Genomic DNA, 26,305 nt, shown 5'->3' with positions numbered 1-26,305 from the left:
GACGATGACTTGGATGAGCAAGACCGGGAGTCGTACTCGGTCCTCTGCAAATATGTAGATAGCTTTACCCTGTCTCGTTGGGTGACGAGGAATGGAGATCCCATACTGAACGAGGACGGGGTGCCGATCACGGAGCAGCGGCCTATTAATACCAAGGCTTTGCTAGCTTGTCGGACTCCCGAGGAGACCTGGGCGTTGTTAGGTTGTGTCTATTCCCCTTGCTTTGTGATCTCTGTCCGGTATTTTGCTAACTCGTTTATTTTTTCTTTGCAGAGGCTATGCCGGAGAAGGAGGATAATATCCTGAAACAAGCATTGGATGCGAGGAAGAATCAGAAGAAGAGGAACCAGGGTACCGGAGCTGGAGAGAACTCAGGCTCGGCAGGCTCCCCTCACAAGATTCATGTCGACGAGAGGTTACCCAAGAGACCTCGTGCTTCCGAGGGGGGACGTCCGGATCAGTCGAACCTGGGTCCCGGGCGCGCCTTCGTGTTGCCTTCTTGCTACAAGGATGGAGGCTATTTTGAGAAGTTCCCCTTGGCTACCTCACCGGATGAAGCTCGTCGGATCAGTGATATGGATCCCCCGTCTCTTCAGAAACAGTTGGCGTGCGACAGTGCCGCCGTGGTGAGGGTCTTGGAGATGGCCCAAGTGTTGGCTAGTGGAGGTTCGGGCTCGACCGAGGCCCTGAAGGAGGCCGAGGCGGCTAAGAAGGTGGCCGAGGACAAGGTGAAGACCATGGAGGTCGAGCGCAAGGAGTTGAGGAAGAAGGTCGATGCGGCCCTGAAGCAGAAAGATGCGGAGGTCGCGGCTGAGAAGAAGAAGCTGGCTGACCTTCGACTCGAATGGGCTCCCTCGGCTGACGAGTCGCCGGATGTGGCAGCTCTGAAGTCCAGGGCTGAGTTTGCGGAGAAGATAGAAAGCCTGAAGATAAGCCTGGCCGACATGGCCGACGTCGGTTTCGAGCGTGCTCTTAACCAGCTGAGGCTTCTGAACCCTGGTTTGAAGGAGGATAATGTCGGGCTCTCTTCGAGGATCGTAGATGGCGTGTTGGTGCCTGAGTCCCCGGGGAGTGAAGAGTAGAAAGTGTAGTTCCGGGCCTGCGTGTCCGTTTTTCTCGGCCTGCGTGCCATTCTTTTTGTTGGGCTATGCCCGGATAATTTTTGGGGCCTGCGTGCCCGGTAATGATTGTAACCTTTGACATCGCCGGCCAAGTTGGTCGGCAATTTTAATGTCTTACAATTCTTCTTGCTTATAACTGTTTATTTTTACTTTCGGCGTTATCACTGTATGTTTGTTCTTTTCGATAACATTCCTGCCGTGCTTGTATGACGAGGTATTTCCTCTGAACTTAAAGTATTTTGCGGTTGTTCTAGGTGACCGATGACTTATGCTCGGACGTGCCGGAGAGTCACCAGTATACTTGTGATATTATTGGTTTTGTGGGCTATGCTCGACCTAGATTGATTGCCCGGGCGTGTTGAGTACGGGCCGGGTGCGCAGAGCAGGTATGCGCTTTTAGCGAGCGCGAGACCGCGGTTGCGGCCAAGCGTTCGCGGCGTGAACGATCCCATCGCGAGCTGGGGTTCTGCCATGCAGGTACTTCCACGGGGGGTCTAGGTGTAGAATCCGCCGAGGGGTCGGTCCGTCTATCCGACGAGAGGAACCGATCGTTGCTGTCGTGGAACACTCACGTCCGTACCGACGACGTGGCTCCGTGCCCGTCCGTTACCTGAGTTTGGTCGGGGGCCGGGCGTTTTAGCTTATGTTTAACTGTAATAACGTCTGAGTTTTTCAGCATTCCAGGGTCGAGCAAGTTTTTCACCGAGAAGATTCTCGAGGTAGTAGGCGCCGTTCTCGGTTTTGTCATAAACTCGGTACGGGCCTTCCCAGTTTGGGGCTAGCTTGCCTTCGCGCGAGTCTTTCATGTTTCTGCGAAGTACTAGGGCGCCGATTTCAAATTCGCGCTTTATAACTTTGGCGTTATGGCGAAGAGCTATTTGCTGTTTTAGTTTAGCTTCTCGGAGGGCTGACCCTGCTCGAATCTCTTCTACCATATCGAGTTCTTCCCTCATGGCCTCGTCGTTAAGTTCTTCCTCGAGGGGGAATTCGGTGCGCCGAGAAGGCTCTCGGATTTCTACGGGAATTACGGCTTCGGTGCCGTAAGTTAGTCGGAAAGGAGTTTCGCCTGTGCTCGAATGAGGCGTCGTCCTGTACGCCCAGAGTACACTATGTAGTTCCTCGACCCAGGCTTTTTTGGCTTCGCCGAGTCTTCTCTTTAATCCTCGGAGGATGACTCGGTTGGCCGCCTCGGCCTGCCCGTTCGTCTGAGGGTGCTCGACTGAGGTGAAGTGTTGCTTCGTGCCAAGCTTGGCCACAAACTCTTGGAATTTTTTGTCAGTGAACTGGGTGCCATTGTCGGTGATTATGGCCTGAGGGACCCCGAACCGGGCAAGTATGTTTCGTTTGTAGAAACGGAGCACGTTTTGAGATGTGATCTTGGCAAGCGCCTCGGCTTCTATCCATTTCGTGAAGTAATCGACGGCGACCACGAGATATTTATTCTGGTACGAGCCGACCGGGAAAGGGCCGAGGAGGTCCATTCCCCAGGTGGAAAAAGGCCAAGGAGAGGAGAGGGATTTGAGCTCGGTGGGGGGAGCTAGGTGCATGTCGGCATGCCGCTGACATTTGTCGCATTTTTGAACGTGCTCTTTGGCGTCCTGCTGCATGGTCGGCCAATAGTAGCCGGCTCTGAGGGCTTTCCTTGCCAGCGACCGGCCGCCGAGATGCTGGCCGTTAATCCCTTCGTGGATCTCCTGCAGTACTTCCATTGCCTGCGAGTCGTCGATGCATTTGAGAAGGGGAATGGAGAAGCCGCGCCGATAGAGTTTATTTTCAATGACTGTGTACGAGCAGGCTCTCCTTTTAATAGCTGAAGCTTCCTTCGGATCATCGGGGAGTTCGTCGTTCATGAGGTATTTGTATACCGGAGTCATCCAGCAATGGTCGTCTCCGATGGCAAACACTTGTATGGCCGGCGCGTTTTTGGCTACGCTTGGATCGGACAAGACTTCCTGTATCACCGACTTGTTCCCTCCCTTCTTTCTCGTGCTTGCGAGCTTGGATAAGAGGTCGGCCCTCGAGTTGTGTTCCCGAGGGATGTGTGCGACGTCTGCCTTCGCGAACCCTTTCATCTTTTCTTTGACGAGCGACAGATACTCGGCTAGTGTGTCGTTTTTGGCCTGGTAATCGCCGCTAACTTGCGACGCGACCAGTTGTGAATCGGTATAAATCATGACTTCCCGAGCGCCTACGTCCTCTGCAAGGCGTAGGCCCGCTAGGAGGGCTTCGTACTCGGCCTGGTTGTTCGATGTGGCGAAGGAGAGGACTAAGGATACTTCGATGACGAGTCCCTCGTCGTTCTCCAAGATGATCCCAGCTCCGCTGCCCGCGTGGCTTGAGGCACCGTCTACGTAGATGGTCCACTTATTCACGGTGGGTGTTAGGGAGTTGGAGATCGTCGTCATCTCGGCCACGAAATCGGCGAGTGCTTGGGCTTTTAGCGCTTTCCTGCCCTCGTATTGTATGTCGAACTCGGACAGTTCGAGGGACCATTTCAGCATCCTTCCGGCCATGTCTGGTCGGCTGAGAAGCTGTTTGATCGGTTGGTCTGTCCGGACGACGATAGTGTGGGCAAGGAAGTAGTACCTCAGTCTTCTGGCGGCCGTTATTAGGGCCAGCGCGATTTTTTCTATCTGTTGATAGCGGACCTCGGGTCCTTGTAAGGCTTTGCTAGTGAAGTACACTGGCTTCTGCCCGTCTTCCGTTTCTCGGATCAGGGCCGCGCTGGCTGCCTCGCCAGAGACGGCCAAGTAGAGATAGAGAACCTCGTTGCTGTCTGGTCGGGATAGCACCGGGGGTTTGGAGAGCACTTGTTTGAGGTGGGATAATGCTTGTTCGCATTCCTCGGACCACTCGAAAGCTGCTTCTTTCCGAAGAAGCTTAAAGAATGGAAGTGCATGCTGGGCGGATTTCGCGACGAAGCGGGACAATGCTGTGAGCATTCCGTTTAGTACTTGGATGGATTTTTTATTGGTGGGGGTAGGGAGGTCTGAGAATGCTCGGCACTTATCAGGGTTGGCTTCTATTCCTCGTTCTGTTAAGTAGAAACCGAGGAATTTGCCTGCCCGTACTCCGAAGGTACACTTCTCCGGATTGAAGCGCATCCTGCAGGACCTGGCCTGCTTGAAGACCCGCTCGAGATGTAGTGTGTGGTCGGAGTCTTCTCGAGATTTGACGATCATGTCGTCCATATACACCTCGAGTGTGTCGCCGATTTCCCCTCGGAAGACCTTGTTCATCATCCGCTGGTAGGTTGCCCCGGCGTTTTTGAGTCCGAAGGGCATTACGTTGTAGTAATAATTGCCCGATTCGGTCATGAAAGCCGTGCATTGCTTGTCGCATTTCGCCATGGGAATCTGGTTGTAACCAGAATAAGCGTCCATGAAGGACAACAGTTTATAGCCGGCCGAGTTGTCGACCAGTCTATCAATATTAGGTAAAGGGTAGGCGTCTTTTGGACATGCCCGGTTAACATCAGTATAATCAACACACATTCTCCATTTTCCATTAGATTTTTTAACAAGTACAACATTTGAGAGCCAAGTTGAGTACTTGGCCTCGGAAATAAAACTTGCCTCTAGGAGGTCTTTTACAGCTTTCTCGGCAGCCTCTGCTTTCTCGGGAGACTGCCGACGCCTACGTTGTACTACGGCCTTGGCGGTTGGATTGATGGAGAGGTGGTGACAGGCGACCTCAGGGTCGAGTCCGGGCATCTCTGCGGCGCTCCAGGCGAACAGGTCGGCATTGGCTCGAAGGCAGGCTATGAGTTGCTTCCTCGGCAGGTCAGGGATACCCTTGCCGATCTTCACTGCTCTGTTGGGGTTGTCTCCCAGGGGGATCAGCTCGAAGTCTCCGTCGGGAACAGGTCGGACGGGATTCGATTGTGTTTCCTCCCCGGTCTTCAGTTCTTCTTGTGTGAACCTTGCATCGAGGTCGACTGAGCTGACGTTGGCCGTTGGAACCTGATCTTCCCGAGGACGCTTATCTTCGGCTCTTGGTTTCTTGTTGGAGCTGGTCGGAGGAGCGATCAGCTCTAGTCCTTTGACGGATGCATCGAAGATCCTTCTCGCAGCTTCAATGTCGGCGTTGATGGTGGCCACTTTCCCTGTCCTCGTGTAGAACTTCATCTTCAGATGGACTGTGGAGGGCACGGCAGTTAGCTCGGCCAGTGTTGGGCGTCCGATGATGCAGTTGTACAATGTTTTGCAGTCGATTACCAGAAACCTGGTTTTGACTTGTCTGGACGCTTCCCCTTCCCCGAAGGTGACAATCAGCTCGACGTAGCCCCATGGTTTGGTGGTGGCTCCGTTAAAACCTTGGAGGTCGGAACCCACATAGGGAGTGAGGTGCGAGTCGTCCAGCTGCAGTGTTTGGAAGAGGTGGGAGTACATAATGTCGACTGAACTGCCTTCATCTACCAGGACCCGTCGCACATCGAAGTTTGCCATTCTGGCTCGGACGAGAAGGGGAATGGTGGCATTTGGAGCTCCGCCGGGCAGTTCTTCGAGATAGAAAGTGATTGGCTCTGACTTTCCTCGGAATTTCCGAAGAGTAGGGCCGAGATCTGCATTGGCGCTGAGTAGCTCGTCGAACTTTCTCTTGACCGAACTGACGGTGAGAGAGCCGGGGTCGCCGCCGTTGGAGATGACCATTGCGGTGGGGAAATGTTCCCAGGTGCTGAGGGCGGTCGTCACGCCGACTGAAGGGATGAAGTCTTCCGGTCGGGTTACGGACAGCGCGACTTGGAGCGGTCTGCTGTCTGGTGAGTTCCCCTCGTCAGAGTTTCGAGGGATGTCTCTTCTGGAGGGTTCTCCCTTCTTGGTGTATTTTGCCAGGTGGCCCTCTTTGATCAGGGTCTCTATGGCATCTTTGAGATGTACGCATTCGTCGGTCATATGCCCGTGACTCTTGTGGTACTTGCAGTATTTGGACTTGTCCGTCCCCGGTCTTGTAGGATTTGACTTCGGGGGCCTGATGTTGGATTTCTTGAACTCGGCGTTCTGGCAGTCGGACAGGATTTTCTCCCGGGAGGTGTTCAAAGGAGTGTAGTCGTTGAAACGCCCTGCTGGTCCTCGCCGTTCTTTGACATCTCGGGCCCGGTCGTCCCTTCTTTTGTCTTGTCCTCGGCGCGACCCCGAGTCTTCGAGGTTTGAGCTGCGAGCGGCGCCACTGCCCCTCGGGGCTCTGATTGCGGCTGCCTCGCCTTCCTCAAAATCGATGAATACCTTTGCTTTGCTGAGGAGGTCATTCATCGAGTTTACCTTCTCGATCTTAATAGCTTTCTTGAAGTCACTGCCGGGGAGAAGTCCTCGTTCCAAGATGTACCTCTTCATGTAGTCTTTTGTCTGCACTTGGACGGCCTCCTTGTTGAATCTTTCAAGGTAATCTCGGAGAGGCTCGTTGGGTCCTTGGACTACGGCCTCGAGATTGGCTTCCGATTTCGGTTGCCGTCGGGAGGCTGTGAAGTGGCTCAAGAAGAGTTCTTTGAGCTCGGTCCAAGAATGGATGGAGTTCGAAGGGAGGTTCCTGTACCAATTCATCGCTCCCTTCCTGAGGGTGGTCGGGAAAATGCGGCACTTGATCGAGCCTCTGACGACGTGATAGTCCATGACCGCTTCGATACTCCGGATATGGTCGTCGGGGTCAGTGGTTCCGTCGTATTGGTCCAATGCTGGCGGTTTTTCCATCCCCCGAGGGAGGCGGGCTCTCCGTATACTAGCGGACAAGGGGCTGCGGAAGTCCTCCTCGTCGCTCGGCCCTGGTGAATCGTAGTGCCTGTTTCGTCGGGGATCTTCTTGGTTGTTACCCGTCGTTGCTTTGGAGGGACCCCGACGGCCCTGTTCGGGGGAGGGGCTTCTTTGTTCAGCGGTTTCAGGTTTCTGGTTCTTCCTGTTCTTTCTGTGTGGAGAACGGGAACGAGTCCTCCGGCGGCGATGTCTTCTCGGGGGAGACCTTGAAGAGGACGGGGAACGCCGACGGTATCTTCTCGGCGGTGAGCGCGAGGAGGAATAGGAGCGTGACCTGTAGCGCCTCCGTGGGGAAGGGCGACGTCGCCGCTGTCTTTCCAGCTCGTGAATTCGGTCATCCTGAATTCTGAGGAGGCTGTTGGTCAGTTGTATTTCCTTGAGCAAGCGGACGGTAATGGGGTCAGTGCCTTCGGGAATGTTGAGCGGCTCCTCTTCTTCTCCATGACGGGCTCTCTGCCTCTCGGAGGTGTGGGTGAATGAGGAAGCATGTTGCCCGTCGCGAGGGTCGGTTTCATTCACATTCTGGGCATGTTCCGGCACGTTGGTCGTTCGGATCGGTTCGCCGTTCTGAACGTGCCCTTCTGGAGGAACATGGTCAACATTCTGGACCTGTTGTAGGACCTGCAGCAGCTGGGTGTCCTGGGTTTCATGCCCGGACCTTTGTCGCCGACGACTCCCCCGACGATGATTAGCTAGCTCGCGGGAGGATTCCTCGATCAGTTCTTGAAGGAGGAAAGGGTCAGAGCTTGGGATGTTGTTGTTGTCAGCCATGACGATTGGTGATGGTTAGCTTTGATCTTTGTTCTTTAAAGATGGGGAAGCAAGTTTCCCACAGACGGCGCCACTGATCGTACCTGATCAGAAGAATCGTCGTAGGCTGCTCGGACTGGATCTTCTAGGAAGGAGGAGGAGGGGGGGTGTACCTGCAAGGTACTCCAATGCCAAAGTAAGTTGACGAGCAGAGGAGCGCAAGTACTAGCTAAAAGTGAGTAAGAATTGAATACCTGACCCTCTAGTTGAAGAGGGTATATATAGCCCCCAGCGCTGGGCCATGATCTCGCTATTGGGTTGGATTCCCAAGCCCAACTAGGAGACTGCCAGGTTTCCTGAGCGGAAATATCGGAGGTGCGTGTATGCCCTCTGTCCTGGTTAACCGCTCCGAAGTCCAAGGGAAGACGCGGTCTTTTAGGAGCCACGTGGGATCCGAGTTATTCGGAGGATTGGATATGAAGGAGCCCTGCGCGGAGCAGGGTCCTCGGCAAGGATGATGTCCGGGGGAGAATGAACGCCGAGCGCGGTGTTGGTGCCGAGCAAGGCGTGTCGGAAGGCCATGAACTATACATGGGCCTCTGAGGCTTATTGGGCCGAAAGCGGTGTTGGGCCTAGCCTTGGCCCAGTCCAGAACAATTAATAAAAATGAAAACTACAACTTTAATTGTCATTGGATATTAAACCAGTGTTCAATTCATCATTTATGCTAAACCATTCAATTGAGAAGTTTTAGGAGGAATATTTTCATGTGCAATACCATGCTGCTTGCAATAGGCATAAATTAATCCATAATACTCACCTCCATTATCATAACGAACATATTTCACCTTCTCGTCTGTCTTCCTCTTTACAGACTCATGATCACTAAAAATAATAAGATTATCACTCGTAGCAGTAGTAACACGATAATCATTGTGATCTTCGCGATCTCTTTGTTTAGACTTGCCTTTCTTGCCTTTGTCATCCATTTTCCACTGATAACAATACTTCTCCACGTGTCCTGTTTAATGACAATAATGACACTTCATATTCTTGTATCGAGGCTTCAACTCGCTTCTTCTATTCTATTTACCACCCTTTGGTTCCTTTTCCTGACTTCTCCCTCTATTTTCAGTGGCAAGTACCTCAGATTGAGATGAAGAATCTCGTGTCTTCCTTCTCGTCTCCTCATTAAGAATACAACCGTTAGTCGTTTCCAAAGAAACAACACCTCAAAGAGCGTAACTTGTGATAGAAACCCAAAAGGTCTCTCAAGATTGTGGTAAAGATAACAATATAAATAGTCTAAAAAGTTCATCATCGAATTTGATACTCATTCCAGACATCTAATCAAGGACCCCTTAAAATTCACTCAAATGATCTGAAATAGAAGTCATCTCCTTATACTTCAAACTTATGAAGCTATTTAACAAGAACAATTTATATTCCCTGATTTAGAGGCATGTAGAGACTCTATCTTCTCCCACAAAGTTTTTGCATGTGCCTCATTAACAAATGATTATAAACATTATTTTCTACATATTATCGTATAAAACCACATACTTGTTGATGTCTAAACTCCCATTTTTCACCTGTCACAAAATCCGTCTTTGCGGAACTAAAAATTGGTAAATACAATTTCTTCTCAAATAGTAATTCTTTAATCTTACCCTTCCATAATTGGTAATTAGAACCATTCAACAATACCATCTTTATATTTGTATCTGACTCCATTATTCAAACAAGTAAAATAACCCTTAACTAATAGCTCTGATTTCACTCTGATGGGAAATCAACACACAATAACAAACCAATATGCAATAGATATGGATTTTCCAAACTTGTAAGAACTTATTAGGATCAACGACAAATATATAACATCAAATCGAACAAATAAAGGCACAAAAGAACATCGATATTTTAAAGTAGAAAACTCATCAATACGAGAGTAGAAACCACAAGTAGTCCAAACCAAATAAATAGCTCTACTATAATCAAACAAGGGTACAAGAAAGTCTTAAATGGTTCACAAACTTCTTCTAACAATCACAAATCACAAAGCAAACTAGCTTACAAATAAGAATCAAGAAGCTGGAAAATTACTCAAATTTGCAACTTTAGTGCGACGCAAATATTTCTCAGTTTAGATCTTGTTTTGAAGTTTTGAACGGTCAAAAATTAGATACATGTGTTGTGAACTTGCACTCCAAATTTGAGATTGATCCGACGATTAACGAATCCGAGATTGTCAATTTAGTAAGGTTGGTTGCAAAAAAATAGAAATAGGTTTCTCTCATATTTTATCTCTTTTGAATTCTTATTTTCTCACTATCTCCTTCAACCATAAATTATTTCTCTCCACTTAAGTGAGACAAATAAATTATTTTTATTTAAGTCTTTCTCTACCAAAGAAGGAAACTTAAACCCAAAAGTGAAATCATTATTTCTTTCTTTCAAATCTCTCATTCTTTTGTAAAGTTTCAATTGGTTTAACCTACATGAAAGATAAGATCTGCTTTTTTTTCAAATTGTTACAACATTGTAACAATTTAATTTTTATAAATATTTTATGTTTTTAATTATTTAAAATATCACTTATATAATTGTATATCCGGATCATATAATTTTTTTCACTTCGAAGCATATCAATTAATGACTAAAAGAAATATTTATAAATGAGTTTATAAAACAGTTTTACACCTACAACCAATCAAAATATTTTAACTTTTTATATAATTTTAAATTTTTAAAATTAAAAATAAAATTTATTCTGATATATATTTCTTATTAATTGACGGTATAAAAATATTTTACACTCACGTTATATATATATTTTTTCTTTTATAAAATTATCTCAAGTGGTATAAAACAAAAACTGAGTTAACTATTTGGCTTTGGTAGCCTCCACTACTCTCTCACCTACCTTCTCTTCTCTTCTTTCTCTTTTCAACACTTCAATTTCTCAATTTTCTTCACAACCATTCAAAAAATGGAATTCTACACAACCATAACAAACCAAATATCCTTCTACACCGGTCTTTCTCCAACCGCTTTCTTCACCATCTCATTCCTAACCTTCTTCGTCTACCGAACCGTTACTTCCATGTTCGTTTCCCCTCAAGATTTCAACAAACCACCGGTCGTTTCGGCTCGGTCCGGTTCTCTGTTTGAAGTAGCTGAGCCGCGGAGAGAACCGGTTCAGGTTGGCGAAATTACTGAAACGGAGTTGCGGTTGTATAATGGATCGGATAAAAGTCAACCGATTTTGATTTCTGTTAGAGGACAGATCTATGATGTCTCCGATGGAAGGTAATTTCATTTTTTATTTTTAATTTTGTGTATGTTGATGTATAATTAATTTTAGAAAATTGATTATGACATAACTGATTTTGTATAATTTCGAGTAAAAATCACGTTTAAACTCAAAAGCCGGTTTTGAGGTAAAAAATTGATTTCTGTAAAAAGTTTATGTATATGCAGGAATTTTTATGGGCCGGGAGGATCTTATACGATGTTTGCTGGAAGAGAATGTAGCCGAGCGCTTGCTCTATTGTCGTTTAAACCTCGAGATATTAATGGAAATCTTGAAGGTTTGGATGAATCAGAGCTCACAATTTTAGAGGATTGGGAGTATAAATTCATGGAAAAGTATCCAAAAGTTGGTCGACTTGTTTTAGAAGAAAGAATTCAGCAAATTGAGCAGAGTCAAGAAGATAATTTGAAATTAAGCCATAATGAATGACAAGAGTAAGCAAAATAGAAATCCATTGTGTTGTTGTATAGTATAGGTTGTGTTGTGTTATACTGTGGTGTTAAAATTTTGTGATTTCTTGATAAATCATGTATAGAACCTTACCCCATGGGGTAGTTACTTAGGAAAAGGTTTGTGTGAAATATTGATTTGAGAAATTATATTCTTGTAATCCAGGGAGAATTGTACCCTAAAATGTAGCCCAATCTAATTGTTCAAGTACATAAGCCTCTCATAATTGATCAAATTTATGTGACTGCGGACTCAACATTTCCTCACCTAACTTCTAAGTTACATGAGAAAATGAATATAGTATTTGTTTTGCTTTTAGTATCTTTTGGTCAAACTTAGCGTGAACTTGTGCATAGACTAAAATTATTAAAATTGATTTTAAGATAATTTGATTATGTATAATTGATTTTAATTAAAAGTAGCTTGGAGGTAAAATCATTCTTAAAAATGAATTGAACAAATTTTGATTTAAAAATTGATTAGGTCTGTGTAGAATCAATTACGGAGTTATAATCGATTCTAATTTAGAAAATGTGAGGCGGTTTAAGTATTGTGTCTATAATACAAAATTATAGAGAAAAAAAGGATATGTAAATCATCGAATTCAAGTTCAGGGGTTTTATGCCACACAAAGTTACTTTCAAGTTGAAGGTGTTAAGACATGGTTCAAGTTCAAGGGTTTTATGTTACACAAAGTTACTCTCAAGTTGAAGGTGTTAAGTCATGTGATATTGTGCGCATTTAAAAATCAATACGAGAATAAAATAAATATAGCAGAAAAGAGAATGTTGTGTTGAATTTGGTAAAATTAGACATAATAAAATTAGAAATGACAATATTATTGAGATTATCGAAATAACACTTGCATTAGAAAATATGATGAAAAATATCATTAAGTAGTTTGAGCATATAAATAAAACGCACGTAAATTCTGTGACGAGGATAGATCATATTAAGAGAAATCAAATAATTAGAGATAAACGAGGACTTAAAAAATTATAAGTAAAATTATTAAGAAATCTTAAGATTGAATTAGATAGTAATATGTTTCTGAAAAGAATTATGACAAAACTTAATCCAGATAGCTTAGTGAGATAAATGTGTATATATATTTTAAAAATTGTTTTTATTTCTTGATCTCTTCTAAAATGAAATTTTAATTCTCTCAACAAAACACATGTGTGTTTTATTGTTGATATTGATGTTAATATTTGAAAATTTCTTCACCCACCTCCTAACCTTCTTGCCCACCTCCGGTGAATTTACCACACTACCCCTTGTTTCGGAAGTTCATTTCCGAAAAGGTACTTTTTTTTTTTTGTTAAAAAAGATGTTTTCGGAAATGAACTTCCGAAAACGTGTTTTTTTTAATATAAAATATTGATTTCGGAGATGCATCTCCGAAATAAAGTTACATTTTCAGAAAATGTGGTGTTTCGGAAGTTCATCTCCGAACGCACCCCCCTTCCCTTGGAGGAATTCGGAAATGAACTTCCGAAATATTCCAAGACCAAATTGGTCTTGGAATGTTTCGGATATACACTTCCGAAATAATTAATAATTATTAAAAAAATTAAAATCAAGGTGAATCAATACAATTAATAGGTATAAAATCAAGGTGAATCAATAAAATTAAGGTGAATCAATAAAATCAAGGTGAATCAAAACATCCAAAACTATTTGAAAGTTAAAAATTATTTTACTAACTTATATAAATCAAAAACATTTTAATTCCATAAGTAAATTTTGAATTATATAGAATTAAATATAAAATTTATTCATTAAATAAAATTAAGACAAAATCTTTTTTTAATTTTTTTAAACTAAATAAAAAATTATCTCCTTTTTAATTATGAATCAGAATAGAAATATATTAATATATAATAATAATTATTAATTTTGTAAGTGAAATATATAAATATATAATATATAAATATATAATAATTAATATATAAATATATAATAATTATTATAAATTAAAACACTCATTTTTTTAATTTTTATAATTATTATATAAATATATAAATATATTTATAATTAATATATAATAATTATTATATAAATATATAAATATATAATAATTTTTATAAATATATAATAATTATTATAATTATTATATAAATATATAAATTAAAACACTCATTTTTTTAATTTTTTTTGTAAATACATAATGATTATTATAAATATATAAATAAAAAATTATAACTCATTTTGTAAGTGAAATTATTTTAATTTTTTAATTAAAATGATTTTAAATTTTAAAATATGAATCAGAATAAAAATATATAATAATTATTATTCATAACTAATAAATTATATCAAAATATATAATTATTATTATTTATTAATCATAAATTATATCAAATTTATAATATATAAATTAATTCATATCCTAAAATTAATTTTTGGAATTTTTAGATTTTTTTTGTTTTAAGGTTTAAAAAAAAAATTACCAAAAAAACAAGTTTTTCAAAAAATTTATCAAAGTGTCTAGGTTTTGAAGACCCCCTGGAGTATACGCCAAATGAATTGGCGCATTAGTACAAAAATTAGGAGTATGCGCCATACGGTTTGGCGCAAATGTGGATTTTTTTTTTTTTTTTACTTTTCACAACACATATACGCCAAATGAATTGGCTAATTCAGAAAATTTTATATTAATGCGCCAAATGGTTTGGCGCATATTCTAGGGGGTCCCGCAAAACCTAGACATTTTGGTAAATTTTCTGAAAACCTTGTTTTTTATGTAATTTTTTTTATAAACATTGTTATTTAAATTTTTTCATCTCCGAATTAATCAAAATCCCAATTTTTGGGATTTTTTCGAAAATGCAGTTCCGAAGTCTGGAAAAATTTAGAAAAAAAAAATATTTCAGAAATGCATTTCCGAAGCGGGGTAAAATGGGTTTTTCGCTGAGGGTGACCCCATAAGGAGGTGGGTAAAGAAAAAATCTAATATTTTTGAGATTGCCTTTTTAATCCTTGAAAACAAACTCACTCTTAGTTATATTTTTCAATTCATCTCACTATTTTTTCATAATCACAATTATGATCTCTCAATTTTATATTTCACGAAGTTAACCCACACAATATTTTCCCCAAATTTGATTTCCATACTTTTTAAATTTGCACATTGGTCCCTAATTTCTCAAGAGTTTCATGAAATTTCCCTCTAAAAAACTGTCACAAAGAGAAGCGGTCACAAAACTTCCACGACTGCGCGCCATGAAAACCCTCTTTCCTTCTTCCGACGCAAACAACATTCCCTTCCATTTCCACACTTTCCTGCGAAAATTCACTCGAAAAAAAATCAAACATCACCAAACCCTAAAACCAAAACCCCATTCCCAAATCCAATCCAATCTCCATAACCACACTCCATAAATGGATCATTACAAGGTTCTAGGTTTACACAAAACAGCATCCAAGGAAGAAATCAAATCAGCATTCAAAAAACTCGCGTTTCAATTTCATCCCGATAAGCATTCTCAATCACCGAAAGCTGTGAAAGAGAACGCAACTGTTCGATTCAAACAGGTTTCTGAAGCGTATGAGATTCTCATGGATGATCGGAAACGAGCTGAGTATAATTACCGGTGGCGTTCCGGTGCCGGTGGAAGAAGTGGTTATGGTGGTGGTAATAGCAATTATTATTATTCTCAGTATGGTTATGGATATGGTAGAAGTGGGAAGAGCTATGAGTATAAAAGTGGGTCTGGGTTTAATGGGGGTGGTGGTTTTGCATCTAAGTTTGAGCTTGCTATTAGGATTTTGACGGCGAGGTCTTCTCTTCTCAATCTTGGATTTGCAGCGTAAGTGTCAAGTTTGTTTTTTTTTTTCTTGTTGTTTTTCTGTTGATTGTGATTGTTGGAGTTTGAATTTTGGATTTTTGCTTGGGTTAACCAAAAATCTGACATTGTTTGAGAATGAGTTTGAGGTCGTTTAGAAACAATCATTAAGGACAAAATTGTGAGGGATTATGAAAGATCCAAAAACGGTTAAAAGTTTTAAAATGTCATACTGAGTTTTAGGAGTGTTGGTTATCCATACCTACGAAGCACAAACACAACATCTAGGAGTCGGAGTGTCTGTGTCGGAGTTTGTGCTTCACAGATTCATGCAAAAGGGCGCGCACAAGCTCTTGGCTCATCAGCCTCCATTGGGGGCTACTATTCCGGTATATTCTCACATTTTCTTGAGAATCTAGAGTCGCTCACGACTAATCTAGACTAAGAGTAGTTTATAAACACTCACTCTCAATCTCTAAATCGTCTTTTAACTGAAGACAAAACCATAAAGATTGTGTTCCATTCTATCATATTCAGAACATGTAATTCTTGAAAACTAGCCAATCATGATAGAGAGTCTCGTAATGATGTTGTTTATGTTACGCTTCAAAACACCTTGCAACAGTGTAACTTATTTTTGTTCAAGAAAAGAAAGAAGGTAAAAGGCACATTGAACTCAAGTTTCACATTTATCATACCCATCACTGGCTTTGACGAACTCCTTAAATTATTGATACTCGGATCATTAGTCTGTATCTACAAATAACTATCAAGTATTTAGCTGCTGATTTTTTTAAAAAAAAAAAAAATCTGATAATCTGATGGAAGATTCTTGTCCAGGGCTATATTAGGTGTGATGATTGTTGTTGATACAAGTGGAGAATCCTTATGGAAAATGCAAAATTCTGGGGTAAGCTTTTGGTTTTCTCTCTCTTTTTTATTAGTATTGTGTTTTGTATTCTCCGAATACCACTTACCAGCATAATGATTCCTTTTTTAATCTTCATCTCCATATCAGTTTTGAAAGCTAGTTGGTTCATATGAATGACCTTTTGTTCGTTCTCAGTGATTTAATTTTTGTAAGTCGAGTGAAATTTTACTGCCTTAAAAGATAGGAAATGAAGTTGGAAACAAACTTAGCATTTCCTTCCAAGCTAGCATTCCTGCAAGGCTGCAATGCAACCAACCTATTATATGAACATTTACTGCCTAATAGAAAGAAACCCACTCTGATATGTCTGTAAAGTGTAAACCTTGCATTAACCCAAAAAATAAAAATGGAAAATTTTACAGGCTGATAATGTTTCCGAGGTCATAGTCCACCTTTACTATGACCATCCTTTTGTTTGCGGGTAGTATTAGTGTTGTTAAATAACAGCTTTAGCAGCGCTATAGCGTTATAACATGGTGGAATTTAAACTAACTGCAAAATATCGCTTATAGCGGCTCAATAGCATTTTTGTAGCAGATTTTGTACGTGCTGCTAATTTGTATGCCACTGATAGCATGACAGCAGATGATCATGCATCTTTCAGTATTGATTTCAATTACTATATTGACATCTTGTCTTTTTGTGTATAAAAAGTGTTTACTCATTTATTCTTTGAATTTTTTGTGTGATTTAAGCTTCGTTTGTTAACTTTATGTGCAACAAAACTGACCTGTTCCTTTGCACTTTTGTAAAATTATTTTGCACTCAGAAATCTTTTGAAGAAGCCATGAACACCATTGACAAAGCAAAAACGTATAAAGAAAATAACACGAATGAACGTCCTTGATTTAATTCTCTGCTCTCGACTTCACTTGCCACTCAAATGCTTCTTCACGTTTAATAAATAATGAATGATGTAAGCTTTCATTTTTGGTGATCGATTGCAAGTGTATACTGTATTCATAGGTGTGCTGCGATTTGCAATGTTAGTATGTATGTATTCAACGTGCGGGATACTGGATTCTCTGCAGTCACGTGGTCGCAGAGTTAGGAGGTTTGATGAAAATCTGATGGCTGATATTGTAAGTTGTATCTTAAGTCAGATTTGTCGAAGTTGGAATAAGAATCATTTGATTGTGATGCATTAGTCAAGAGTTATTAACGGCAAGATTATGTGCTTTTTCTACTGTAGAGAGTTTGAGTCCAATGCAGAACATATATACTTGTTGTACATGTAACAGAAATTCAATATGTAAATTGATTACAATCCTACTTTGTATTTCATTGTCTGAATGTTTGTTCCTTCTCTACTTCAAATTTTAAAACCCAGTCTTATGTCATGATGTGCATATAGGCTAAATGCTTCTATGTCAAAAAATATTTCAAGCAATTTTTTTCGTTAAAAAATAATTTAATCTGGTTAGCGCTATTCTTTTATTATCAATATCATCAAATGTCTAAATACACTATAAATTTTAAATAAAAATATATGTATAATTTTAAATTGTATTACGATAATACCTAAAATTTTATAAATTACTCATAAGTTCTTAGTAGTATTAACATCAAAATAATTAAGTGTGTTAAGTAATGTGGTTGGGGCTAACTCAATCCTATAAAATCGGTTAGTATGGTGAAGATTGCCTCCATTTATAAGCACGTGTTTATGCCATATATTGTCCAATGTAACACTTCTACCAAAGTGCAACATCCTAAATAATTTAAAATCATGATACTCAAAATAAAAAATATTTAAGAGCCTAAAATTGTCTAATCTTCGATTCAAAAAGAAGTCTTGGCTTCGACATTAATTTTTTCAACCAAATTCCAATGATAAAAATATAAATATTAGTTCATAAATCAATTTATCAAGAGACCTAGTCAAATATATGGATTGAATGGGGTGATTAAGTTTTATAAGTTAGGTTAATTTATCTGAAATTCAATTTTATTTTAAATTGTTTAGTTTTTGAAAACCATATTGACCCACTTATTTGTTCAAACGTATTTTATTAAAATGGCTTGAATCAATTTGACTAGATTTGGTAAGTTTATCCAACTCCTACTTATGACCATAGCACAAAGGTTAAAAAAAATTTCTATACTTTCCTTTTTTTTAGATATTTCTGCCACATATCAATTAATCTAATATATTAAATAAAAAAGTTAATTCTAAACATAAAAAATAGAAAATAAATGTTAAAGTAAATTAAATTTTTCGAGAAAGAGTGTTTTGCGGCTTATTGTATTATGATCCGGTTAGTCTCTAAAATCGCACAAAAAAGATATTCAATTTATAAAAAGACATGTTAAATGATTCTATAACTACAAGTTAAATGTAATCGAATCTAATTTTTGTGCAATGTTAATTTCAAACAATAATAATCTCACTTTCTTTTCGGCCAATATGTGTAATTGATTATTACAACTTCATTTTTTAAAATCAAATTACTTATATATTAATTCAAAAAATCGATTAATTCAAAGCGACTACAAAGGGTTCAGCTAGGCTAAAACAACTATAGCATCAAAGAAGCCAAGTGAGATCTAAGATTCACCTTGGCCCAACCCCTATACACTACCATATCAATAATATCCAATACAATTCTATTTTTATCAATCATATTTCCAAAACTAACAGCATTTCTATATTTCCAAATCCCATAAACCGATTCTGCAAGAGCCATCTTCAGAATGCTAGCTCTAATAGACTTTCCTTTACAATTATGGATCAACCACTGTATCTCCTCAGCCCACATTTTTGGTTCATAACTGATACCAATCCATTGCAATACCTGTTTCCAAATTCGACTTATCTCACCACACTCAAAGAGAAGGTGATCCTGAGTCTCCTCCTGCAAACAAAAACAGCAAGTATGGAATCCCACAATGCCAAAACGGTACAATTTACTTCAGGTTGCCATTTTCCATGACATGCTTGCCAAAGAATGATGAGAGCTCTAGGTCTAGCACTGTTGCCACAAAACAGTCTATACCAAGGCACCTGAACCTCAATTGTTTGTACACTAGCCTAGTTTTAAACTTCAGCATAGTGTTCCAACCCTGCATACCAATAGCTTCTTCTCTTTGCCTCAAAATACCTTTAAAGATCCAGGAGTGTTGAATTTTCTCCTCCACCTACAAAGATTATCCTTCTTCCTGTTTATGTTGCACAGCAACTTCATCATGACAATGTTATTACAAACTTGTAAATCAATTATATGTTCAGCCCACCATACTTCATTTTTCTATAGTTAAATAATCATTTTAATTTTAGTTAGAGTTTAAATCGGAAACTATTGTTAAAAAAAATATTTAAGCCTTTTTAAAAATTAGGATTTAGAGATAAGGTTTTCTAATTAAAAATTTGAGTCAAATATAAAAGTTTCAGTGTATCTGTATTGTCTGTTGAGATTTTTATGATTAGATAAAATCTAATAATTTGGAAGTGACACTTGGACATAATTTTTGTAAATTAAAAAACAAATATATTTATGTTAAAATAAAATAAACATTTTACTACTCATTAAAATATGAATCAATAAAACTAAATAAATGAAATATTTGATGAGCAAAACGAGAGTAAGATATGAGTACTTTATTAAAATACATACTTTAGATAAAAATATTATCTTTATAAAAGATGTGCATAATAAACAAAAAATTATTATAATTAACTTTTTTTTTTGTAAAAAATGATGTTAAAGTAAATTTTAAAATTCAATAAAAAGTAAAAATAAAAATTAGTTAAATAATATAAATACCCAAAAAAATTATTTATTGAATAGATTAAAAAAAATTCAATGATAGTTTGTTGAAATAAAAAACCTTAAAACAAGTAAGAATCAAATAAAATCAAATCTTCAATCAAATAAAAAAACCTTAAAACTAGGGATTATAACAACCTTAGTATTTAAGAATCTTGAATCCAAAATCGAATCACAAACTCTCTACTTTCATGCTACTTCTCAAATCTCTATTTCCTTCTTCAAATCAATCAACTCAATTCAACAATGGTATTCATTTCTCATCTTCTTCGTCTTTACTTGTTGTGTTTCATTTCTCAAATTAACAATGCTTTTTGTTTTTCAGGAAAAAACCACACTCACTGATAAATACAGCATTGAATCCGCTGAAACTTTGGCAAACCAAGCTCAGGTTTTAATCTTTTCTTGTTTTTCTCTTGCAATTCTTTTACCTTATGTTTTCTTATTGTTTATTCATGTTGTTTAGGTTTTGTTTATAGTAAAGATTGCATTTTTATCTACTAGTGTATATGAGCAGCTTCTGTTTTCGTTTGTTTCCAACTTTTTGTTGATGATGTTGTTTCTGTGTTGTTGTTTAGGGTTTGCCTATTGCGGAAGCCACGCCTATATACGAGCAGCTTCTGCAGTTATTTCCAACAGCTGTAATTGTTCTCTTTGAGTGTTTTGAAAATTTCTACTATTAAAGGAGGACTAGTTTTTGATGATGCTTATTTTGATTTGTGTGCAGGCCAAGTTTTGGAAGCAGTATGTGGAGGCACACATGGCTGTAAATAATGATGACGCTATCAAACAGATTTTTAGTCGATGTTTGTTGAACTGTCTTCAAGTTCCTCTCTGGTATGTCATTTGCTTATTCTTATCCGAAATTATCGTACTTTTGTTGTTTCTTTCGTATTCCCGGTAACCCTTGTGTTGTTACTTGATTTTACCTTGTTTCTTATCCTTGCGTACAGGCGATGTTACATTCGTTTCATTAGAAAGGTTAATGACAAGAAGGGGACAGAAGGTCAAGAAGAGACTAAAAAAGCTTTTGACTTTATGCTCAACTATGTCGGTAAGTTGCTTCTCCTTGTCCCGTTAGTTTTGTATTTCGGTTTTATTTCGACTATTGTAGCAACTATTTAGGAAGATGATGATGATGAAAATTCACCTAAGGTGGTTCGGTTCGGTCATATGAGAAAAAATTATGATATAAGCTCTAGTGAGAGGAATATTTATTGGAGACTCATCGAGAAAAGTGACAAAAAGACGGAAAATTGTGTTTGTATGCATGTATCTATATATGTATTTATATTCTATATTGATACATCTTTCTAATGATGTGCTAACAGGAGCAGACATATCATCTGGCCCTGTATGGATGGAATACATATCCTTTCTAAGATCATTGCCGGTTAGTTAATCTTGTGTTTTTTTTCCCGTCGCAATTTTCGGTGCATAATTTGGTATCACTTTTAAACTTTTTTTGGGGTCAAATTCAATTGCAGTCTGTGCACCCACAAGAAGAAACACATCGGATGACTGTTATTCGAAGAGTCTATCAGAGGGCTATTATTAATCCGACTCATCAAATTGAACAACTTTGGAAAGACTATGAAAATTTTGAAAATTCTGTCAGTCGTCAGTTGGTAATATACCGGTCTATATTTCATGCTCGATTTATTTATATGAATTCACGATTATGTTTTTTTTTATATAAGAAAATTATAATTCAAAATCAAAAGGCGTACATTCTGATGATAAGGTGTTTTGCAGGCTAAAGGACTGATATCCGAGTTTCAACCAAGGTATAATAGTGCGAGGGCAGTTTACCGGGAACGGAAAAAGTATTTTGATGAAATTGATTGGAATATGCTTGCCGTACCACCCACTGGATCCTCAAAGGTAAATTTCTGTTTGAAAATGTTTTTTACAAAGATGCTCTAGTCTAATATCGTATTATGAACCAAATATTCTAAAAGCTTAAGATGTTCGACGAAAAAAATTGAACGGATTAGTAGTTTTTATATCTCTTACATCGTTATGATTTTTTTTATGTGTTTGTTGCTTCTGACAGGAAGAAATGCAGTGGATGGCATGGAAAAGACTTCTATCTTTTGAAAAGTAAGAATCATGCATCCATTTAAGCCGTGCTAATTCTAACAAACGTATCGTCTTGAAGTGATTGCTTGATGAATCTAATTACTTTCATCTCATTGATTTATTTGATGATGTTTGTTAACATTTTGTATCAAACCGTTATTCGTGTCAGAGGAAATCCACAAAGAATAGACGCCGCTTCCTCCAACAAACGAATTGTATTTACTTACGAGCAGGTACTAGGAAATATATTTTTCTCTCTTTTTATCCCTTTAAACTTAAAAGTAAAACACCGCTTCCCAGTGTTTTACTTTGGCGGCATTTATTTACTATATTATCTATGGAATGTCTCACTGTATTTTACCGGTATTCAGTGTCTGATGTATATGTACCATTATCCTGATATATGGTACGACTATGCTACATGGCACGCTAAATGTGGCTCGATAGATGCTGCAATTAAAGTGTTTCAAAGATCTCTGAAGGCTCTTCCTGGTTCGTGGCACTTTTCTTTTGTTAATTCCGCTTAATTTTCAGATTTTTTAATATTGTCTGCTTATCGTTTTCATCCACAACAGTTTCTCGACTCTCAATTCCTCTTTTTGTCTTTTCATTTGTGAACAGATTCGGAAATGCTACGATATGCTTACGCAGAGCTAGAAGAATCCCGTGGAGCAATCCAGGTATTATTACTGGTTGGACAAATGTGACGGAAACAATAGTGATTACGGTTATTGAGAATTGTGGGATTTTTAATGTATTGTTTTATTTCAGGCTGCAAAGAAAATACACGAAAACCTTTTGGGAGATGGTGAAAATGCAACGGCACTTGCACATATTCAAGTATGCGATATTTGTTTTGTTTAATATGCGATTTTTTTGAAAATCAGTTAATGAGTCATATGTCATGATCAGAAATTTGAATGTTTTTCCAGTTCAAGTTCCTAGTCTAGTTTATTGAGAATGTTAAGTAATTTACGCAGTTTGTTGTAATAATTTTTTTAATATATTTTCATGATATCGGTTTCATGCTACAGTTCATTCGTTTTCTAAGAAGAACTGAAGGTGTTGAAGCTGCAAGGAAATACTTTCTGGATGCTCGCAAATCCCCGACTTGTTCATATCATGTTTACGTTGCTTATGCGTCCGTGGCTTTCTGTCTTGACAAGGATCCTAAGGTCTTACCTTTCTTACCCGTTCTATCCTTGGAGCCTTGTACTTTTTAACTTCTAGAAAATTAATTCGGATTATTCTTGTAGATGGCTCATAACGTCTTTGAAGCCGGATTAAAACGCTTTATGCATGAGCCGGTCTATATTCTCGAGTGAGTTCTACTTTCTCCCATCTGTGATTAATCTTGTCATTTTTAACTTCTCCAAAATATAGTATTCGTTTTTAAATCTTATACTGATTGTTGTTTTTAACTTGATGTTTAAGATACGCCGATTTCTTGACACGTTTGAATGATGACCAAAATATACGTGCTTTATTTGAGAGGGCATTGAGTTCACTTCCTCCAGAGAAATCGGTTGAGGTATATTCAGTTCGAGAATAATATTTAGTAGTTGTATTTTTACGTTGAATTTGCTCGTAACTAATCTCGCTTGCAGGTTTGGAAAAGGTTCGTTCAATTTGAGCAAACTTACGGTGATCTTTCCAGCATGCTCAAGGTAGAGCACTCTATAGATTCGATTAAACCGATGCTTATGCCGGTTGAATAAACTTCACGTAACTCAACTGTAACGTGTTTTGATAATTTATTTATATCGTTGTATCATATGTAGGTTGAGCAAAGAAGAAAAGAAGCGTTTGGCGAAGATGCAACGACAGCATCAGAGAGTTCTCTGCAAGATGTTGTATCACGTTATAGTTTCATGGATCTATGGCCGTGCTCTTCTAATGATCTTGACCATTTATCCAGACAAGAGGTAGAATTTTCCCGTCTTTCACGAATTTTTCTGTTATATTTGTGTCGTATATAGTAATTCATTTTAATTTCGACTTTTTTAGTGGCTTGCCAAAAATCTCAATAAGAAAGACGAGAAGTCTATTGTTCTGAATGGCTCGACTCTTACAGGTATTATACTCATTCTCACATTCGGTTTCTCAATATTTCTCATGATGCGGTTAATGATAATATACTATTAATGCAGATAAGGGATCTATTGCAAACATTTCGAATACATCGTCAAAGGTTGTCTATCCCGATACTTCGAAGATGTTGATATACGATCCAAAGCAGAATCCGAGTACAGGTGCTAGCACAAATGCATTCGATGAAATTCTTAAAGCTACGCCGCCTGCTTTGGTTGCATTTTTAGCAAACCTACCCACAGTCGACGGTAACTTTCAATATTTCTGTTAACTTCGATTTCACATCAATCACACAATACATTCTTTTCGCAATTTTATATGCAATATTTATCAAAGATGTATCTGAGAAGTATCGACGAAAGTATTTTTTAAAATAACTGAAATTATTATCAGATACTTTTTGGATACGTATCGAGAAGTATCAGTATCGGATATGTATCAGACACGTATAGATACTCTTCTATGTTTGAAGTATATATATCTAAATGTTGTCGATAACTGTGTTTTGAAATATGCAGGTCCAACTCCAAATGTGGATATCGTGCTATCGATTTGTTTGCAGAACGACCTTCCAATCGGACAAAGTGGTAAAACCGGGGGTCCTGCTCCTGCTACAAGTGAACTTTCCGGTTCAAGCAAGTCTCACCCTGTTCAGAGTGGTTTGTCGCATAAACCAATCGGTCGAAAGCATTATGGGAAAAGAAAAGAATTAGACAGTATGTGCATAATCCATTTCGACGATACTTCACGTTTACATTTATAAAATAATCCATTTTTTGGCTTATTTATATAAGCACTCTAAGCAATTTCAAATTTTAACTTGATTGACACTTGTTATTATAATGTTTAGGACAAGAAGATGATGATACTACATCTGTTCAAAGCCAACCACCTCCTCGTGACGCTTTTCGTATAAGACAGTTCCAGAAAGCTCGAGCAAACAGTACATCACAGACCGGATCAGTTTCATATGGAAGTGCACTCTCTGGTGATTTATCCGGCAGCACCGGTTGATATAATATAATATTACAAATCACTTCTCCTTTTGGCGATGCAAATTGAAACAACTTCCAACTATTTCGGCCATTGAAATTGCTTTTGATAAAGCTCGACATCATCTATGGTTAGAAACTATTTCACAGCTCGTTTCCTTGGCTTCCAAGCAACCTCACGATACTCTTTGGACTCGTCATAACAAGTGGAGAAATCGTTCACTTCATTATACCTTTGTATAGGTTTTGTTGATTTAGATATTTATCTCTGCACTCTTTTTCCCTTCATCAAGGTTTTATCCCGATGGGTTTTCCTTGGTAAGGTTTTTAACGAGGCAGAGTCATAGGTTGCGTATTGGTCTGGTCCCCCAAAAAATATGTATATATGGATTCAAATTTCAAATCATGTTATATATCGATTTTGATTTGATTACTATCAATTTTTTTATATCAAAATTGAAATTATTATTATAATATTTCGATATACATTACATTACATGATGGCGCAGGGTGCATGAACATTATCATCACTGAAGAGAAAAACAGTTTCATCAGGAACAGTTGAGTAAACCTGATCAGGAAAATATCCATGAACAGTTTCATTGAAACCATGTCTGTAATAGTTGTAAGAAGATGTGAATGTAGATTCATCCAAATATTGTGAAGCATATGGATAATATTCACTGTCATAAGGAAATGGCCAATATTCAGCTTTTCTTCCTGTTCTTCTCACAGTTTTCAGTACCTTACTTTTGTCTATGTATCCTGTTACTGTTACCTTCTGGTTTTCCATATCTATCTCCAAACTATCAACACCTGCATGCATAGTTTTCAATGTTCTTTTGATGCCACAAAGTTGTATAAATACATCAACTAATATATTAATTATAAAATATGTCAGGGTTTATGATAGATCAGTCCGAAAACTAAACTGCATCGTATTAAAAGGTCAAACTTGTCTGAAATTGTTGGTTTAGTATATTAGTCCAGAATTCTAAACCGTACCAAACTGTTAGAAGACAGTTTTTTTCGAACCAAATCATATGTTTAAGAAAGAATTGAACATTATTGTTTTTTTTTTTTTTTTTTTTGAATTTTTTAGTAAAATATTTTAAATTGTTTTTACTAATTTTCATTTTTCAGTTTCGATTTGGTTTAGTTTATTTACTAAAAAATAATATGATGAGGGAAATGGTTTCTTGCCATTTAATTTAGAGATGGCCCTTGTTATTCTTTCTTCACATCCTTGGCAATCCATATGCACCTTAAGTTC

General features: G+C 38.6%; 4 protein-coding genes across 5 annotated transcripts; 3 read left to right on the top strand and 1 right to left on the bottom strand.

Moving 5' to 3' along the window:
* The first annotated feature begins 10,504 nt into the window (after window positions 1–10,504).
* Window positions 10,505–11,625, top strand: LOC131598816 (probable steroid-binding protein 3). 2 transcript variants are annotated; one of them, XM_058871379.1, is made up of 2 exons: window positions 10,505–10,927; window positions 11,099–11,625. In XM_058871379.1, exons 1-2 carry the CDS (start codon window positions 10,608–10,610, stop codon window positions 11,358–11,360), a joined length of 582 nt encoding a protein of 193 aa, XP_058727362.1. In that variant the 5' UTR covers window positions 10,505–10,607; the 3' UTR covers window positions 11,361–11,625. The 2 variants fall into 2 exon arrangements, with proteins under 2 accessions (XP_058727362.1, XP_058727361.1); XM_058871378.1 differs by having other exon boundaries at window positions 11,084–11,625.
* A 2,946-nt stretch (window positions 11,626–14,571) lies between these two features.
* On the top strand, window positions 14,572–17,403 carry LOC131598815 (chaperone protein dnaJ 72). The gene is made up of 3 exons (XM_058871377.1): window positions 14,572–15,193; window positions 16,010–16,079; window positions 16,870–17,403. Exons 1-3 carry the CDS (start codon window positions 14,766–14,768, stop codon window positions 16,945–16,947), a joined length of 576 nt encoding a protein of 191 aa, XP_058727360.1. The 5' UTR covers window positions 14,572–14,765; the 3' UTR covers window positions 16,948–17,403.
* A 2,578-nt stretch (window positions 17,404–19,981) lies between these two features.
* LOC131598813 (cleavage stimulation factor subunit 77) lies at window positions 19,982–25,472 on the top strand. The gene is made up of 22 exons (XM_058871375.1): window positions 19,982–20,116; window positions 20,193–20,258; window positions 20,446–20,508; window positions 20,595–20,704; window positions 20,821–20,921; window positions 21,199–21,260; window positions 21,355–21,495; window positions 21,623–21,751; window positions 21,924–21,970; window positions 22,119–22,182; window positions 22,321–22,441; window positions 22,571–22,629; window positions 22,721–22,789; window positions 22,984–23,124; window positions 23,206–23,270; window positions 23,384–23,480; window positions 23,557–23,616; window positions 23,731–23,874; window positions 23,957–24,023; window positions 24,100–24,288; window positions 24,559–24,756; window positions 24,891–25,472. The coding sequence occupies exons 1-22, from the start codon at window positions 20,114–20,116 to the stop codon at window positions 25,052–25,054; spliced, it is 2,160 nt and encodes a 719-aa protein (XP_058727358.1). The 5' UTR covers window positions 19,982–20,113; the 3' UTR covers window positions 25,055–25,472.
* A 53-nt stretch (window positions 25,473–25,525) lies between these two features.
* On the bottom strand, window positions 25,526–26,305 carry LOC131598814 (heavy metal-associated isoprenylated plant protein 45). The gene is made up of 2 exons (XM_058871376.1): window positions 26,236–26,305; window positions 25,526–25,848 (listed from the first exon to the last, which is right to left on the bottom strand). The coding sequence occupies exons 1-2, from the start codon at window positions 26,288–26,290 to the stop codon at window positions 25,526–25,528; spliced, it is 378 nt and encodes a 125-aa protein (XP_058727359.1). The 5' UTR covers window positions 26,291–26,305.

The sequence above is a fragment of the Vicia villosa genome, linkage group LG4, assembly GCF_029867415.1.
Source record: "Vicia villosa cultivar HV-30 ecotype Madison, WI linkage group LG4, Vvil1.0, whole genome shotgun sequence".
Lineage (NCBI taxonomy): Eukaryota > Viridiplantae > Streptophyta > Magnoliopsida > Fabales > Fabaceae > Vicia > Vicia villosa.
The sequence above is the reverse complement of the archived record's forward strand: the minus strand, read 5'-3'. Positions and strand labels throughout refer to the sequence as shown.